General features: G+C 44.9%; 2 protein-coding genes across 3 annotated transcripts in view; one reads left to right on the plus strand and one right to left on the minus strand.

The window, feature by feature from the left end:
- The window catches only part of LOC310747938 (tigger transposable element-derived protein 1-like), a 943,100-nt gene that overhangs the window by 616,991 nt on the left and 308,758 nt on the right, over nucleotides 1–17,351 (plus strand). The window lies entirely within an intron of this gene.
- On the minus strand, nucleotides 2,030–7,750 carry LOC310747964 (glucose-6-phosphatase catalytic subunit 1-like). The gene is made up of 5 exons (XM_083583436.1): nucleotides 7,268–7,750; nucleotides 6,141–6,250; nucleotides 5,053–5,158; nucleotides 3,612–3,727; nucleotides 2,030–2,600 (listed from the first exon to the last, which is right to left on the minus strand). The coding sequence occupies exons 1-5, from the start codon at nucleotides 7,567–7,569 to the stop codon at nucleotides 2,089–2,091; spliced, it is 1,146 nt and encodes a 381-aa protein (XP_083439562.1). The 5' UTR covers nucleotides 7,570–7,750; the 3' UTR covers nucleotides 2,030–2,088.

Below are 17,351 nucleotides of genomic sequence, written 5' to 3' on the forward strand. Positions count from 1 at the left end.
ACCCCCCCTCGGCCCAGGATGGAGGGTCATTCTCTCAGCCTTGCTATCTGTAATGAGGAATATCAACTTGAAATCTTTTTTTTAAAAAAAATGCAAGCCATGTGGTCCTACCGCCTACCATACCCACCAACATTCTTCTGATGAAAATAGGGGTGTCCCATTCCATAATGATAAATTTCAATATTTATACACCACACATCTTATTGGGTTGCCCCAGCCACTCTGGCAGCTTCCAACATATATAAAAAAAAATAAGCATTTTTAAAAACTTGCCTTCTGATGGCTCAGGATAATTCCATACCCTCCAACATTTCTCCGATGAAAATAGGGACATTCTAAGGAAAACTTGGACATTCTGGGATCAAATCAGAAACTGGGATGGCTTCTCTAAATCAGGGACGTCCCCGGAAAATAGGGTCTGCAATAATCACCAATTGTTGTTGGTTTACACAGCAAACAAAAATAAATGGAAATGGACTCTAAGTTACTTCATATACTGGCGCTGTGGGGCTCAGTCAATGTGCCCCACCCACTAACCTTTCCTCCAGCTTTCCCCTCGCAGTCTCTGTTTAATCCTAGGAATCGGGAGTTAAGAGTTGGCAGCTGATGAACTGTTGACATAGTCTTTTAGCATGACAGGGAAGCAAACAGGGTTAGCTTGCCCCAAGGATTAGCTCTGGAACAAATCAAGACTCAGTTCTGAAATATGTGAATGAGAGAAGACAGTGCCTCTGACCATGTGCAGAGTGCCTTTCTTTCACCAATGAGTACTGTAGCCTGCTTTGATTAGGAGCAAGTGATTTCAGGTCTGAAGTGCCAATACTCTAAAGCAGTCTAGATCCCCAGCACAGCAAGTATTACTTCCCCTACCTGTCAACAGGTGAACAAACCACCACCAAAGTCTCAGGATATCATTTTTTGGTACAGAGTAATCCACCCACTGCGTAAACACTGGATAATAATTCTTCAGCAGTTAAAAGAAGTGAAAAAGTGGGCTGCCAGAGACCGGAGAGGAGCTTTAGAGAATCATTGCAGATTATATCTCGAAGTTATTGCTCTGGCACAACACTGTAGAAGTACTGTAACCTGCATCACTAAATCAAGGCTAGGAGTTCATTTATAGTTCACTGGCAGAGGGAATTGATACGGGGAGCTTTTAAACAACATTTAATACTTTAATTTTCAAATATTTTCCCAAAAGAAAGCTGACCATTCAGATGTAGGTACAAATATAGAAATATGGCGTGCAGACATCTACAAAAGCCATCTCTAGGCTGCGGTAGGCCGTGGGTGGGTTCGCCATCTTTTCTCCCTCCCCATCCCAAAAGTGACCGTCAATCCTTCGGTGATGTGAAATCCCCCATAACACACACAGGGGCTCATCGCTTGACCTCATAACATCCGCCAGGCTCATTAGGGAGCGTCTCCCTTGAAGTGTGAACAGTGCTGGCGGGTGTCATGGAGGGACAGATAACTTCCCTTCTCTCTTTTTTCCTTTCCCTCTCCTGCCACAAGACAGGCAATGGTGGAAATATATATTCTATTCCTCTTCTGCCCCAACTATGCCAAGTGAATCCCCCTACTTGCTCCCTGCTCCCCGCCTTGCTGATACCAGTTTTTCCCTGTCATCTCGGCTGAGCAGGTACAGTAACTGTATTTGCTGGTGGCAGACAAAATCACAGGTAATACTTCTCTGGAGAAATGTCTTGCACTGGAAGACTCACGTAGCAGCGTCATCCAGGGCCAAGACTTTAGGGTCTGGAGGGGCCCCAGATGCAGAAGGGCTGGCATATCAGCAACATTTTGAAATAAGAGGAACGGCACATGTTACCTTTCAACCATAATGTCCACAATCTAAAAATTACCAAACTGCGCCACTGGAATTACGACCTATGGACAGCACTGGATGGAGACCCCGGCTGGTATTTTAGGGAGGCAGATGGGTCGGCCATATCCTGGCTCCAGCGGGAGCCCAGAACACACTTAGTTAAGATGACCGCCAAGAACGCTGTCCCTTTTCGCCCCCGAGGCCTTGCGTCGTAGCTCTTCACCTGCTCAACTTCATAGAAAATAAAACCGGCATGGCGACTACACAGTTTTCTTGTCTTGTTGGGTAAGGATCTGGGAGACGCAATATGGGATGAGGGCAGCCGCTGCCAGCGGCACGGCGGCACTCTTGCAGAAAGACAGGAGGTAGAAGAGCATCTCCACTTTAGCAGGGGGCTTGAAAGAGTCAAAGAGGTGCAGGACGAGGAGCGAAGCGCCGATGGAGGCCAGCCGGAAGGCCAGCTGCTGCCCTTGTTTCCCTTTGCAGCTTTCCACGTACATTGGGGAGTTGAGGGCCAGTCCCAGTCCAAAGAGGACGCCCAGGTTGCGCAGGAGGCCGGCAAAGGGCGTGGTGTCCAGGTGGACCCAATCTGGGTTTTCGCACCACCGCTTGGCCTTTTCCAAAGTCCACAGGAGGTCCACGCCCAGCACCTTGAGCAGCAGGTAGAAACCCAGGGCGAAAGAGAAGAGGAACAGGGTGGTACCCACATACTTCCGCAGGCTGGGGTTGTAGATGGAGCGTATGTGCTGGAAAGATTCGGCAACCACCATGCCTGGATGGGGGGGGGGGAAGGAGACATCGCTGGTCAGGAAACATACCCCCAAACTTTTGGAAGCAATCTTAAGGCTATGAAGCGACGTCTTTTGCTGTATGCTTGGCAAAGCGGCTCAGGTCTTTAGAAAACTAAACAAGGTGGAACACCTGGATTGCCATCACAACCTCAAAGACAAAGTATTCTTTTTTATGGGTATCTCACGGCCTCATCAAGACCTCATTTTGGCAGGTCAGAGTGGCTTTTCTCAGGCTGGAAGGGGAAGGTCTCCCAGGTGGGAGGTGGGAAATTCAGCTCTCCGTATGTATGAAGGTTAAGATAAACTGGTGGCCGAGGGCTACACAGATATATTTATAATTTTGTTTGTTTTTTTAATGAGGATCATATGAGAAATATTAGAGACGCGGGTGGTGCTGTGGGTTAAACCACTGAGCCTAGGGCTTGCCGATCAGAAGGTCGGCGGTTCGAATCCCCGCAACGGTTTGAGCTCCCATTGCTCGGTCCCTGCTCCTGCCAACCTACCAGTTCAAAAGCACATCAAAGTGCAAGTAGATAATAGGTACCGCTCCGGCGGGAAGGTAAACGGCGTTTCCGTGCGCTGCTCTGGTTCGCCAAAAGTGGCTTAGTCATGCTGGCCACATGACCCAGAAGCTGTACTCGCCAATAAAGCGAGATGAGCGCTGCAACCCCAGAGTCGGTCACGACTGGACCTAACGGTCAGGGGTCCCTTTACCTTTACTTATGAGAACTATTATTAATGTATCTTTCTTTTTCTTCTGTTTGATACATTTTTTAAAAAATTTATGCTATATTAGGTTGAAAACCTGTAATAAAAATTGATTATTATTTTTAAAGACCTCATTTTGGGGAGCACGCTACTTTTGTTCTGTGGAGTCTGCGTATTAGAATCTGTCGCTGAGTCCACGGCAACAATTTCTACTGTATTCCATAGCTGCAGCCTTGCCGTACATCTCAACATATCATACCAGGCGGTGATTAAATTGCACTGACCTGAGAAGACTCCGGCAACAACTTGGTGGGGGAAATGGGCGGCGATGAAGACACGGGAGAGACAGACGCAGACTTGGACGACGGCAAAAGCCGCCCAGAGCACTGCCTGCAAGAAGCTGCAAAAGGAGACAAGAGATGAGAAGAGAACAGAGGTGAACACTGGCAAGCCAGACTTTTCTGGGGTATCTCCTGAGCTCACTTGCAAGCTATACAGATCCTTTCCCACCCACTGTCAGGAGAGATGTAAGAGCTCCAGAGAATTAAGATTTTGGGTTCCTGTGCAGTTTTTGCATTGGCCAGCCTCTGTCACCAGGGGAAGACCAGTGTAATGTGAAAAGCAGAGGTCACAACAGGTTGTTCGATTGCAGTGCGAGCCTGACTTTCCTCTGGCTTCACAACTGAAACGACAGACGAGCAAACAAGCCAATCAAAATCCTGCTCAGCTGCCAAATGTTGTCCCTTCCTACAGACTTCGGGCAGGCTGTCATTGTCTGATGATTGAGAAATCTCTTGGCAACCATCTTGGGGCAGTCAATCCGCACAATCATCTGGCTTCTGGTTCAGACATGTAGGAATGTATTTTCCAAAGCATGATCCGAGAGAGGCACCCTTGTACTGATCACAGTGAAGGAATTTCCAGCATAGCCCTGCTGCACTTTGAAACATTGCATATGCCTTCTCCTGGTTCCCAATGAGAATAATTCACTTTTCCAATTGCTACAGGCAATTTTAATGACAACATCTACTAGGGATGGAGGGGCAATTTGATCTTCATTGCAATTCAGTGAGAAACTAACTAACTTGCACATCTCAAACCAACGTGCAAACATTGTGTGAACACAGCTATCCTGCAAAATTTGTCCTCCTCTGAATTGCGCGATGCAGTTCCCCACGCAATAGCAGAGGGGGAATGTGCACAGAACCACACACATTCATGGAAATAGTATTAAAATGCATAATACTTGGGGAAATTGCTTGCAAAAATATGAATGATTAGCCAGAGAGCCATATCAAAATGTGCTTATTTGGAGAAATTTGCATTAAAATGCTGTCAACTTTTCGTGAGGATTTTTTTAAAAAAATGCAGAAATGTGGAGAACTGGGAATGCTAAGATTAGAGAAATGAGAAACTTAGAGGACTGAAAATTAACAGATCCATCCATCCCTAAGATATGCACAGGGACATTATTGTTCTCTCCTGGTGTCTCTTTTCCTTATCAGCAAAACCTCTGGCTTATTGTAAAGTGTATTTTTGTATCTTTTGTAAATGGTTAGTGCCAAAGGGATAAAATGCAGGACCTCCAATTTTCCCTTCCACAATGGAAGCATTGTTGCACGTCGTAATATTAATTCTCCTTGAAGCAGAAAATACTTCCCAGCACTCTCCCTTGCTCAGAGAGAGTGCCTTCTGTTACTACTTAATATTGCTGGCGCTGCTTACCGGTGTTTCCAAGATGGCTGCTTCTTTTTCAGTGCAATGGAGAGAATGGCTGTAACCATCACATAGTACACGCCGGCTGAACCCATCGCGTGTCCAGAGGGACTCCCTAAAGTGAAAAGGAAAGTCAGACGCCTTGGCTCCAAAACCTCCATATTACCCTCAGCCTTGCCCAAAAGACAAAACCCTTTCAAGCCATCTATATTACCTGTCACCTTTCCAGAGGGGAAATAAAATCCAAAATCAGATGCAGGCCTTATGTACCCAAATACCACTCTTCATGTATTGATTTCCCGCCCCCTTCAAGGCTCACCAGTCAGAGCCCAAGCAACATATTCTGCAACAGCTGAGCAAGTCCTGTGGTTGGCGTCGCTTTCTGTTTTCCAGGGATAAACATGGCTTCAGAGAGAGCCTGGATTTTGAACTGAGATTGAACCATGTTTTGGTGGGGGGAGTTTAAGGCAGCGCTTCATTGACCATTTACTTCATTTTTAGCATTTAACTTAACCCATTTGGCTCTTAAAATGTATCTTTCACTGAGCTTCAGACATGGGTGAGGAAATTAAATCTTGCAAGGCTGTATTGTGTTCCAGTACAAGAAAGTACAGAAAATGCAGGTGCTCACCAAACATATGGAATTGTGATTAACTCAAGACACGGCCTAGATTTATCAAACGTGTTTACAGTGGCACCTCGGGTTACATATGCTTCAGGTTACAAACTCCACTAACCCAGAAATAGTGCTTCAGGTTAAGAACTTTGCTTCAGGACAAGAACAGAAATCGTGCTCTGGTGGCGCGGCGGCAGCAGGAGGCCCCATTAGCTAAAGTGGTGCTTCAGGTTAAGAACAGCTTCAGGTTAAGTACGGACCTCTGGAACGAATTAAGTACTTAACCCGAGGTACCACTGTACTTAACCCGAGGTACCACTGTATTATTATTTTATTTATTAGATTTATATCATCATAAGATCTCAGGGCAGTTCACAGAATAACTGTCTTTATGATTATATTTTTTGGTGTTAATGCATTCCCTCTTTTGCTTCCTGCCCTGCCTCCCGTTACATGACCACCCTTTCCTTCGGCATCTCACCTGGGCCAGTTTCACACGTAGCAGGGAACTGCTGGATTGCAGGGGCCGAGGTGTTGTGGTAGAAACTGGCCTCACGTACCCACCAGTAAGGTCTCTGCCCAAACAGGATCCTGTAGAGAAAAGGAACATGAGACACACTGTGAGTCTCTGCTATAGAAAGGGATTGCCGACAGCAGAACCAGCTAAGGCCGAAAGGAAAGAGAGTCGCAACGCCCACATAAATTCCTGAGCATTAAGGATCACAATGCAAGCAGACCGAAGGGTCCCATGTTCTAGTGGAGTATTTTGGAGTCGGTGCTAGAAAAAAACAGATATGGGGGCTGGGCCCATCCACATGGCAAATAGCTATTTATCCTAGATGCTAACACCAAAGGCAGTAATATGCCATGCACACAACTCATTAATGTCAACCAGGGGCAACCAAAGAATTTCCTCCCATTCCACGAGTAACAGAAAAAAAATAACTTGCCAGACTGGCGTGGAACTTGCAGAGAGGACCTGGTGAACGGGAAAGAAAGAGTGGAAGGGAAATGGAAGGGACTTGTTCCATTGAGGCCATCCTAACAGCTGGTTTCACAGAATAGCAGAGAGCAGCTGGAATGGGCAGAATGGTTTGCTGCCGGGGTTCGGACTTGCCAGGAAGTCTTCCCATTCCAAATTTATGGAAGCTAGCTGTGGATATTCTTGGTGCCTACTTAACAAGTATACGGGTGGCGCTGTGGGTTAAACCACTGAACCTAGGACTTGCCGATCAGAAGGTTGGTGGTTTGAATCCCCGTGACGGGGTGAGCTCCCGTTGCTCGGTCCCTGCTCCTGCCCACCTAGCAGTTCGAGAGCACATCAAAGTGCAAGTAGATAAATAGGGACCGCTCTGGCGGGAAGGTAAACGGCGTTTCCTTGCGCTGCTCTGGTTCGCCAGAAGCGGCTTAGTCGTGCTGGCCGCATGACCCAGAAGCTGTACGCCGGCTCCCTCGGCCAGTAAAGCGAGACGAGCGCCGCAACCCCAGAGTCGTCCGCGACTGGACCTAATGGTCAGGGGTCCCTTTACCTTTACTTAACAACATTACATGCCCAGATGAAGAAAGCCTGAGTTCAGGTGACCACCTTAGAGTAGACAGGACACTTACCACTTGAAGACAAGGTTCAGCCAGTCGCCAATCACAGCCACCCAGATGAGTTTGATCCCCACCGCTTCGCAGAGGTGGAACCAGATGGGGAAGAAGACAAAGAACGTGTTTCGGAGGTCGGCAGCGAAAGAAACAAAGAGGAACCAATCCTGGGCTGCCGGGTAGCTAGTTTGGAGGTAGTGTGTGGCTTGGATGCCTGAGTGATGGAGAAAGTCCATGCCCGCTTCCATTCTGCTGATAGTTGAGCGACCAGCTATTTCGGTCCGTGCTGAAGCTGCACTACACCCTTGGACGGCTCTCATCGCCTTTTATCTTCTCCCGCGTGTGGCAGATTGAGCTTTGGACTTAAAATCACTTTGGTACAAAAACACCTTCCCGATCAAAGGTACTTCCCCCCCTAGCTTGGGACAAACAAGTTTAGAGAAACTTATGTAAGAGGAACAAACAAGCCCTCCAAAACAGCCTGTTGCCTTCGCCGCAAAAGCGTTAACTCTTTCCAGGGCCACATTAAATCATCATCCCGTTCCCTGGGTAAAAGGAAGCATCTCTGGTTCGTGCACAACTTCTCCTGCATCCTAGCTCTGGGTTGATGGAGGAAATTTGCCAGGAATACCTGGGTTCAAATTTTCCAGGTTTTAGTACTGCTCACAGAGGGGTTCCAGACAGGTCATTTTATATTATCCCACTCCTTCCCCTGCATAAAAAACCCCAATAATAGGCAACTGCGGCAACTCAGTTTAAACTGCCTTTAAAAACTAATGGAATTTAAGAGAGACCAAACAGACACAGGGTTCTTCCACACTAGGCATTTAGTGTGGAATTGCTATGTTTTGTTCGCTCACTTGTTACGGTGCAGTCATCAGAATCCTTGCCTCTTCTGTTCTCCAACTGCAGCACACAAACTTTGCAGTAGTGATTCTACAAGTTTCTTTGACCATTCCTATCACAGCTCCAAAGTCCTCCCTAAATCTGTAATCTCAGGATGCGTGCATCTCAATTAATCTCAATTAATGCACACAATTAATCTCAATCAATGCACACGAGCTTCTCCACAACACCTTTGAACCACCCCTTTAGTGCTTACAATGGTGATGGCTAATAATGCAATAAGCATAAGTAGAAACCATGTGTACAGTAAGTGTTTCAGGTTATACGCAGGCCGGATCCTATGCATGTTTATTTAGAAGCAAAGCTGAGCTTAATGCATACCCTTCAAGTGCCCCGATTTTCCAGGGACAGCCCCAGAATTACAGAAGCCGTCCTGAGGGCCTTCTCGGTAGTGGCACCTGCCCTGTGGAACGCCCTCCCACCAGATGTCAAAGAGAAAAATAACTACCAAACTTTTAGAAGACATCTGAAGGCAGCCCTGCTTAGGGAAGCTTTTAATGTTTAATAGGTTATTGTATTTTAGTGTTTTGTTGGAAGCTGCCCAGAGTGGCTGGGGAAACCCAGCCAGATGGGCGGGGTATAAATATAATAATAATAATAATAATAATAATAATAATAATAATAATAATAATTTGATCCCAGAATGCCCGTTTCCCCTTTTCCTCCCCTCCATGTATTGGAGAACAATTAAAAGTGGTGTGTGTAGGTGTAAAAACAGCCCTGTTTATACTGAACATAAAATAACTGCATTGCATGAAGGAAAGGGTGAAGCTGGAGTACAAAGCCCGTCCTATAATTTTGAAGGAAAATGTCACTAATCCATTTTAAATTATTTAACTGCAATGCTTCCACAGCCAGCCATTTATTCCCTCTCTATCCCTTTTCCCATGTGTGTTGTGGTTTGTTTATTTTCCCCCCAGATTGCAAGGCTACAGATAGGGACTGTCTTGTCTGTAAGCCACTCCAGGAGTCTTTTTGGCTGAAGAGCGGTGCATGCAGATGCACTAAATAAACTAAATAGACAATAAATATTTTGCGCATGAGGCCTCTTCTGGTTCCTATTTCTCCAGCCGGGCTCTGCCTTTCTCTTGAAATAGGGTCCACCTTGTAGGCTCTCATGCAGTTCATCTTAGGCAGCAGTGAACAGCAAAGAGGGAATGCTGACACAAGCCAGTTCAAATGCCTGACACTTTGGCCGTCACGCTGTGTTCCCGATGCAAAGTGCCAGATTCGGACTCTCTCAGCTGGTATGATCTGCTGAACCACTCAATAAAGGCTATTTAAGAGCTGGGCACTGTACTCACGCCAACAGACGAACACGCCGCACACATTCTAACACTTAACTAAGCATGTTTTGCTTTTCAATTTCTTTTGCGTACGTGAAGTGCCGATTTTGAAAATGCATTTTTTGTCATCGCCGATTACCGTATTTTTTGCTCTATAAGACTCACTTTTTCCCTCCTAAAAAGTAAGGGGAAATGTGTGTGCGTCTTATGACATGAATGCAGGCTGCGCAGCTATCCCAGAAGCCAGAACAGCAAGAGGGATCTCTGCTTTTGCTGCGCAGCGATCCCTCTTGCTGTTCTGGCTTCTGGGATTCACAATTTTTTTTCTTGTTTTCCTTCTCCAAAAACTAGGTGCGTCTTATGGTCTGGTGCGTCTTATAGAGCGAAAAATACGGTAGGCAGGAGCGCAGGAGGTTATGAGCACAGCTCTGCAAAAGCCTCAAGATTTAGGTCCGCCCCATACTGAAGTCAGGGGAGTTGAGCATTGCTTTTCTACCATCAGATGGTAATACAGGGTACCTCAGGTTAAGTACTTAATTCGTTCTGGAGGTCCGTTCTTAACCTGAAACTGTTCTTAACCTAAAGCACCACTTTAGCTAGTAGGGCCTCCTGCTGCCACCGCACCACCAGAGCACGATTTCTGTTTTCATCCTGAAGCAAAGTTCTTAACCTGAGGTACTATTTCTGGGTTAGCGGAGTCTGTAACCTGAAGCGTATGTAACCCGAGGTACCACTGTAGAATTAACATTTAGCATTTCATTCCCTTGAAAGTGAGTCTAGGATTGCAGCCTTCAATGGGAAAGGCCTTACCTGATTGGGGCAATAATTTAGGGCTGCCATATGCCCGGGTTTTCTTGGTAATCCGCCTCTAAAATGGCGGATTTTTGCTGAATCGGCAAAATGTCTGTGTAAACCTGGACATATGGCAAGTAGGTCAGGTTTTTTTTTAACGCTTTTAAAAACTCTATAAAAGTCCCCAAACAACAAACTTGGTCCAGATTTTCACTTCCAGGAATATGGCCACCCTAAATAATTGCTGCATTTCCATTAAAATGAAAGTCGCCTCTTTAAGCACGCATTTTGTGAAAGCACGTGTAGTTTAGCCTTTAGTTGCCAGAGAGTGCAGAGCAAAAAAATGTCATATGAAGGGACAGGAAATCATCCGGGGGAAATTATGGAACAAGCCCAGAGCAGGATGTGTGTGTGTTAGCATCCGCAAGTTCTTTTCATCTGTTTTGTTCTTTTAAATTGATTCTATTGTATTATTTTGATAGTGGCCAATAGCCTTTCATGGAAATATCTGTATTGAAGGGTGGGATATGAATATGTAGAATAGAAACTTGGGTGCCAAGAGTTGAAAAGGAAATTATTCCTGCCTGCCCCCTCGCCCCGCCGACAAACCCTAGGTTAACTTCTAAAGGCAGAAGACACACCATGTCTTTCATTTCCCCAACTGGGGAAAATCAGACACGTTTTCCTGTTTACCAGCGGTGCAGCTTGTTCTTGTTGTGTTCCTGGAAACGCAAAGCACAAAGCAAGCTCTTCTCCAAAACACGATGATGTCCACACTCAGGGCCATCAGGAAGAGCAGGGTTAATGATTGCTGGCCGGCCAGTGAAAATGTCTCCTTTATCTCCACTCACCAACGAAAGTCCAGGCTCAGGGCCCTTGACCTGCGACAATCTGCGCAGACAGTGGCCATGGGCCTGGAGGGCAGGCCAGTGAAGACGTGGAACTAGAATTTCAGGAGAGTCCAAAATCAGCCATGCCCTGACTTGCGTGTTCAGGGCTGTCTTAAGCATATGCGGCGCCTTGCCCAAAAAAGATGTTAGATTGTTTTTGTATGCCACCACAGCGGAAAGACTGCTATTAGCTAAAAACTGGAAATCTCAAGAAATACCAACAGTAGAAGAATGGCAGATGAAGATGTTGGACTTTTTGGAGCTGGCCGACCTGACTGGAAGAATCCGCGATCAGAAAGAAGATTGGAAGAAATTCAAAGATTATTTAGCCAAATATTGTAACATAAGATAATTAGAAGTCACTTGAAAGTACCAAATAGGCTTAGGATTAAAATAAGAACGAATTGTAAAGCATTATTGATTTTGATTACTAAGAAAAGAGAAGAAGATAGTAAATTGAAGGAGTTAATTTTATTAGAAAGAAGATTTTGGAGAACTGGTACAAGGTGATACAATGAAATTCAGTTAGAGGCGATTTGAGGAAGTCAGTTAACAACGAAAGTGTTTTAGAAGTAACAAATGTTTATATATATTTTTAGTATTGTAGTGTGTTTTCTTTTGTGTGTTTTATATGTTATACCTGTTAGAAATGTGGAAAACCAATAAAAATTTTTTTTTGGGGAAAGCATATGTGACGCCAGGGTACAAAGATCCGCCCAGCACCCTACCCGCCCCCCAAGTTGCCCAGTCCCAGGCACGCAGGAGGGTGGAACTGGGCGTCTGCCACAGCGTGTTGCTGGCTCGGGTGCTCCCGAACTCGTAGCACAGAGCCACCCACAGCATGGCGCTCCAACCAATGGGTGGGCTCTTCCCCAGACTCAACTCTCGGACCCTAGACTCTCGGCCTGGCGCCCCTGAGAGCCCGGCGCCCGGGTGTCCCGCACCCCTAGCGCCGATGGGTAAGACGGCCCTGTGCATGTTCCTGCGCGACATGCAACAGCTGTTAGAAACAGAGATGTCTCTGTAACCCATGGAAAGAAATGGTAGCAATCTTTAACCAGGCCAGATATTGGGGTCACATTTCCCATTTATGACATATAATGAAATGAAAAGGATGTTTAGAAGAACGTTTGTAAAACAAACAAACCAGAAGCTTTTCTCTTGGGAATTATAGGGACAGAACTACCCAAACTGTATAGAAACTTGTTCATGTATGCGGCTATAGCGGCAAGAATGTTACTCGCCCCGAAATGGAAAGAAGCAGCAAAGGAAGACTGGATACAAAAACTCATGGAATATGCAGAAATGGCGAAACTTGCAGGAAGAATAAGAAATCAAGATATCAAACTTTTCATAGAAGAATGGAAATGGTTTATTGAATATTGACAGAGAAATGTTAAACAGATAAAAACATATCTTCTTTTGTTTTTTTTCTTCTTTGTTACTTCTTTATTTTTTATTTCTTTATAAACTTTCTATTTTATATAATTTTCTTTTTCTGTTAAGAGATAGTACATAATATTTGTATAGACATGCAATTTTTTTAATCAATAAAGAATATTTATTAAAAAAAATAAGCAGATAAAAACATTGACAGGATTATTGCAATAACCTGCAGTTATTACATATGAGTATATATTTAAAGACGATGAGTAAATGAGCAAATTAAGTTAATTAGGCTATTCGGAAGATATTAAAAATAAATTTAAGGAACCGCAGAAAGAGGGGGAAGGAAGTTTTGAAATGTCAAAATGATGGAAAAATCAGTGAAATGTATAAATCTGAAAAGTTAAAAAGAAAAGAAAAGATAACAATATTGTGAAAATGCAGATCTCCTGACAGGTATAGATTGAATCTTGAAAATTAAAGAAAATTATAAACGTAAAAAAAATTATTGATATGTGATAGATATACAGTAACAGGAAGTGCGTATAGGTTAAGAATATTTAGAAAGCACAATGCGGTGATTCGGAAGTCAAAAATATATGTGATGTTAGATGATGTGTATTCAATTAAAGTATAGTTGTCATTGTGGTATTCTTTTTGTCTGTTTGTGTTGTATGTTTTGCAATAAAGATTAAAAAAATAAAGATACTGGGGTCACAAACAAACATGTTGCAATATGTCCTAATCGTTTGATGCTCTTTCCCTGAAATGACCCCTGCCCCCAGTTAGGGAGACAAAAGTCTGGCAAAAGTTTTTCTCTTGTTGGGCTGGGGTTGTCACCTGTGGTCAGGCAAAATATAGGACACGTCGGGGTGGGCGGGAATTGGGGGGCTAAAAATTACCGTATTTTTTGCTCTATAAGACTCATTTTTTCCCTCCTAAAAAGTAAGGGGAAATGTGTGTGCGTCTTATGGAGTGAATGCAGGCTGTGCAGCTATCCCAGAAGCCAGAACAGCAAGAGGGATCGCTGCTTTCACTGCGCAGCGATCCCTCTTACTGTTCTGGCTTCTGAGATTCAGAATATATATTTTTTTGTTTTCCTCCTCCAAAAACTAGGTGCGTCTTGTGGTCTGGTGCGTCTTATAGAGCGAAAAATGCGGTACTTCACCTGGTGCAGAAATGACTTCAAAGGAATCCATTACAATGGCATACAACTAAAAGAATTGGCAACTTAAGTTGACAGAATATGCAGAACTTACAGATTTAACACATAGAACGAGAGAGCAAGGAGGACATATATTTAAAGGAGAGTGGGAAACATTTATTGAACGTACGGAAAATAACTGCACAGCTGAAAACACTGGCAGCATTAAGATAAATTCAGCAGTGTCAATAACATTTGATCGACGTAAATGTGGGAAACTGATCTCAATGCTTACATTTAAAATATGCAGGAATGTATGATATGTAAAACGAATCATGGAAGGGGAAGAAGGGAAGTCACTGGATATTTTAAAGTTTGTAAAAGGTTTATTTTGAAATGCAAAATTGAAAACTTAATGAAAATTATTATTAAAAAACCCCACAATGGCACATGAGGGTTACAGTGGTTTATTCGATGGAAAAAAACACACACAGCAAAAGAACAATGATTTACAACTGTAAGAAAAACATTGCTAATTACATTTTATTTATTTATTTAAACCCCGCCTTTCCCCCTGACGGGGCTCAAAGTGGCTTACAGATAAAAGTAAGAATTGCTGGAAACATGGGGGGGGGGAGACACACAAGTATTTAAAAACAAGCAAATAGCAGGTTTGAGAGTATGGGGGTGCTTTAAATCAGGCAAAGGGCATGGAAAGAAAAGATTAAACGCCGTCATCCAAATCACCACATCCTCAATTTTACATACCAGCCCCATTAAGCTGTTAATTAACAAAGTAAAAACTGTGGGAGACTCTAATCACAGCGGAAGTTACTTTTCTTTGCATTCCCTGCCTGGCCCATGCCTCATCTAGTCTGGCTCTTAATCCCTCTTTAATTTAGTGTATTTTTGGCATACTCCACTGGGAATATCTGTTCAAGCCCTGGGAAAATGACAAGGCCATGCATAAAAGGTCATTTTCCAACAGCGTCACCCGCATCAAAACCGGCTGTTTTGTTTCAGCAATATTTCAGGGGTAGCATGAAATTCCTTGGTGTGCAGAGGGAATTGGAGTGGCTGCCATTTTGTTTTCCCTAGAAAGCTGTGAGTTGCTTTTTGAATTTTCGGAAATTCACAATGGCTGCCAGGATAAAAGATTATTGCATGCTTTGGTGTTGATTGGGGTACAGCATTATTGGGGTCAGCAATTTAATATCTACAGGGGGAAAATAAACTGTCACAGTGGGCAGATAATTCCAATAGCTTCTCATTTTTTAAAACAGGTACAGTGCCAAATCCCCCTCCCCAAAATAGGTATTGACTGCAGCGTTTGTATTATGTACTGAGCTGAATCCTAGATCAATAAGATCCAGAATGCAGCAGTCTGATTGGTCGGCAGGAGCCACCCAATCTAGCTCCAGGTAGAAGTGAATCAGTGACCTGATTGGCCTGCAGGAGCAGCCAATCAGACTTCTGGAGGAAGTGAATCTGCAACCTGATTGGTCTGCAGGAGTATCCCAGAATTAGCCAATCATGCAGGGCGCATTGTGTAAATAATGTATGTATAGCGAGACGTTTTGAGGAAAGTTTCATTCATTGCTACTACAAGCTGAATAAAGAGCATGAAATTCACACTTGACTCCAGGTATATTTCAGTTTGTGTATGTGTATGTGTGTGACTATTTCAGTTTCTCTGTTTTTCACTTTTCCAATCCTAAATTCAGTTTTCCACATTTCCGCATCAGTTTGCAAATACACAGACCCTCCAAGCGTCCCAATTTCCCAGGGACAATCCCAGATTTACAGAAGCCGTCCCGGTTTCTGATTTGATCCCGGAATGTCCCGCTTTTCCTTAGGACGTCCCTATTTTCTCTGGAGAAATGTGGGAGGGTATGGAAGGAGGTCCCTATTTTCATCAGAGAAATGCTGGAGAGTATGGAGTTATCTGAAGGCAGCCGTGTATAGGGAAACTGTTCTTAACCTGAAGCACCACTTTAGCTAATGGGGCCTCCCGCTGCCGCCGCACCGCCGGAGCACAATTTCTGTTCTCATCCTGAAGCAAAGTTCTTAACCCGAGGTACTATTTCTGGGTTAGCGGAGTCTGAAACCTGAAGCGTATGTAACCTGAAGTGTATGTAACCCGAGGTACCACTGTATATACCAATAGGATCTTCATGCCATTACAGTTTGGAGACGGTTTTATAGCTCCTGATCCTCACCCCCAATTGCACTGGTTAAATTTCTAAACAAATTTCACAAACCACCATCTTTCCCAGCGCCTTTGACAGGTTTCCTTCTGTTTTGTTTTTCTGAAGATTGAAGCACTCTCCCAGGTTTGCTAGCATGCAAAAAGAGGCATTTTGTTTTGCTGCGCCCAAATGGGTAGGTCTTCTTTCCCTCCCCAGCGCCATTCCTTCCGCTGCCCCCCTAACCTGGTGGGTGCCACGAGGCTGCGGCGTGGAGAGAAACGGGCCAAGAAGGAATCCTCTGTGTTGTTGAGAGGAGCTGGTAAAATGGCAGCCTCGGACTATTTATACAGCACCTTTCCTAGGAAACGGGCATGCAAGAAAACTGCAGGCCCTGCCACGCTCCCCCTTTCTCTTTGGCCAACCTTTGTCCCACTAACGCGCCCGGCCAGATTGCAGCAACGCAGGAGAGCATGTTCCCTCTTTCTTTCCCAGGGCCTCTCTGCTTATCATCTGACACCGCATCCTGACTTCATCCCCACACAGTTACTCAAATAATTAATCTGAAAGGGACGGACGGACAGGGTGGGGGGTGGGGAGGTGGACGAAGGAACAGGAGAGAAAGAGAGAGAGACCCAGCAGCCACCAGGCCTACTTCCCTTGCTCAGCATTCAGCCCACATGGCTTTGCACATGAGCGGAGGAGACCCTGAGGGTCAAACGGCACATGGACTGAACGCATCTCCGAAAACACGTCAGGGGTTGTTTGTTTTCACTTGATAGTAAGCGCAGGGAGGGCAAGGGGAGATTTGGATTGTGCCAAAGGCCAGGGAGGCTTAACCCTTCTCTCCCCACCTACGATCCTATTGAAATGTCACAATCCCTGACACGCTTCCAAGTGACACGTAGCTTGGCCCTGATATTTTAAGAAACTCATTTCTCACCAAAGAGCATGCCCTCCAACACTTGGAAGCCAAACTCCAGGATGCCATCTTTGTGGTGCAATTTCCCTGCCGGGGAGGGGACACTTTTGGGGGCCGTGAACTCACATGATGCCCCAAACCCTTTTTGGGTGCCGTGCCATGCCCGGAAATGCACTTTTGGGAGGAGAACCACGCACAATGCCTCTCCCACCATTGTTGGGTGTAATAATAATAAAAAGGTAAAGGGACCCCTGACCATTAGGTCCAGTCGTGACTGACTTGGGTTGCAGCGCTCATCTCGCTTTATTGGCCGAGGGAGCCGGCGTACAGCTTCCGGGTCATGTTAAAAAGCAGAGACATCACCTTGCCAACAAAGGTCCGTATAGTTAAAGCTATGGTTTTCCCAGTAGTGATGTATGGAAGTGAGAGCTGGGCCATAAAGAAGGCTGATTGCCGAAGAATTGATGTTTTTGAATTATGGAGGAGACTCTTAGGAGTCCCATGGACTGCAAGAAGATCAAACCTCTCCATTCTGAAGGAAATCAGCCCTGAGTGCTCCCTGGAAGGACAGATCGTGAAGCTGAGGCTCC

Source organism: Podarcis filfolensis, assembly GCF_964270895.1.
Source record: "Podarcis filfolensis genome assembly, chromosome: 13".
NCBI classification, from domain to species: domain Eukaryota; kingdom Metazoa; phylum Chordata; class Lepidosauria; order Squamata; family Lacertidae; genus Podarcis; species Podarcis filfolensis.

What these genes read in the sequence shown, in the direction of transcription:
- LOC310747964 (XM_083583436.1), bottom strand. Translation starts at nt 7,569, where the DNA reads ATGAGAGCCGTCCAAGGGTGTAGTGCAGCTTCAGCACGGACCGAAATA. An exon ending in TACGTGTGAAACTGGCCCAG is followed by an intron (nt 5,159 to 6,140) that starts GTGAGATGCCGA and finishes TTTTCACTTTAG; the next exon opens with GGAGTCCCTCTGGACACGCG. An exon ending in CAGCCATCTTGGAAACACCG is followed by an intron (nt 3,728 to 5,052) that starts GTAAGCAGCGCC and finishes CTCCTTTTGCAG; the next exon opens with CTTCTTGCAGGCAGTGCTCT.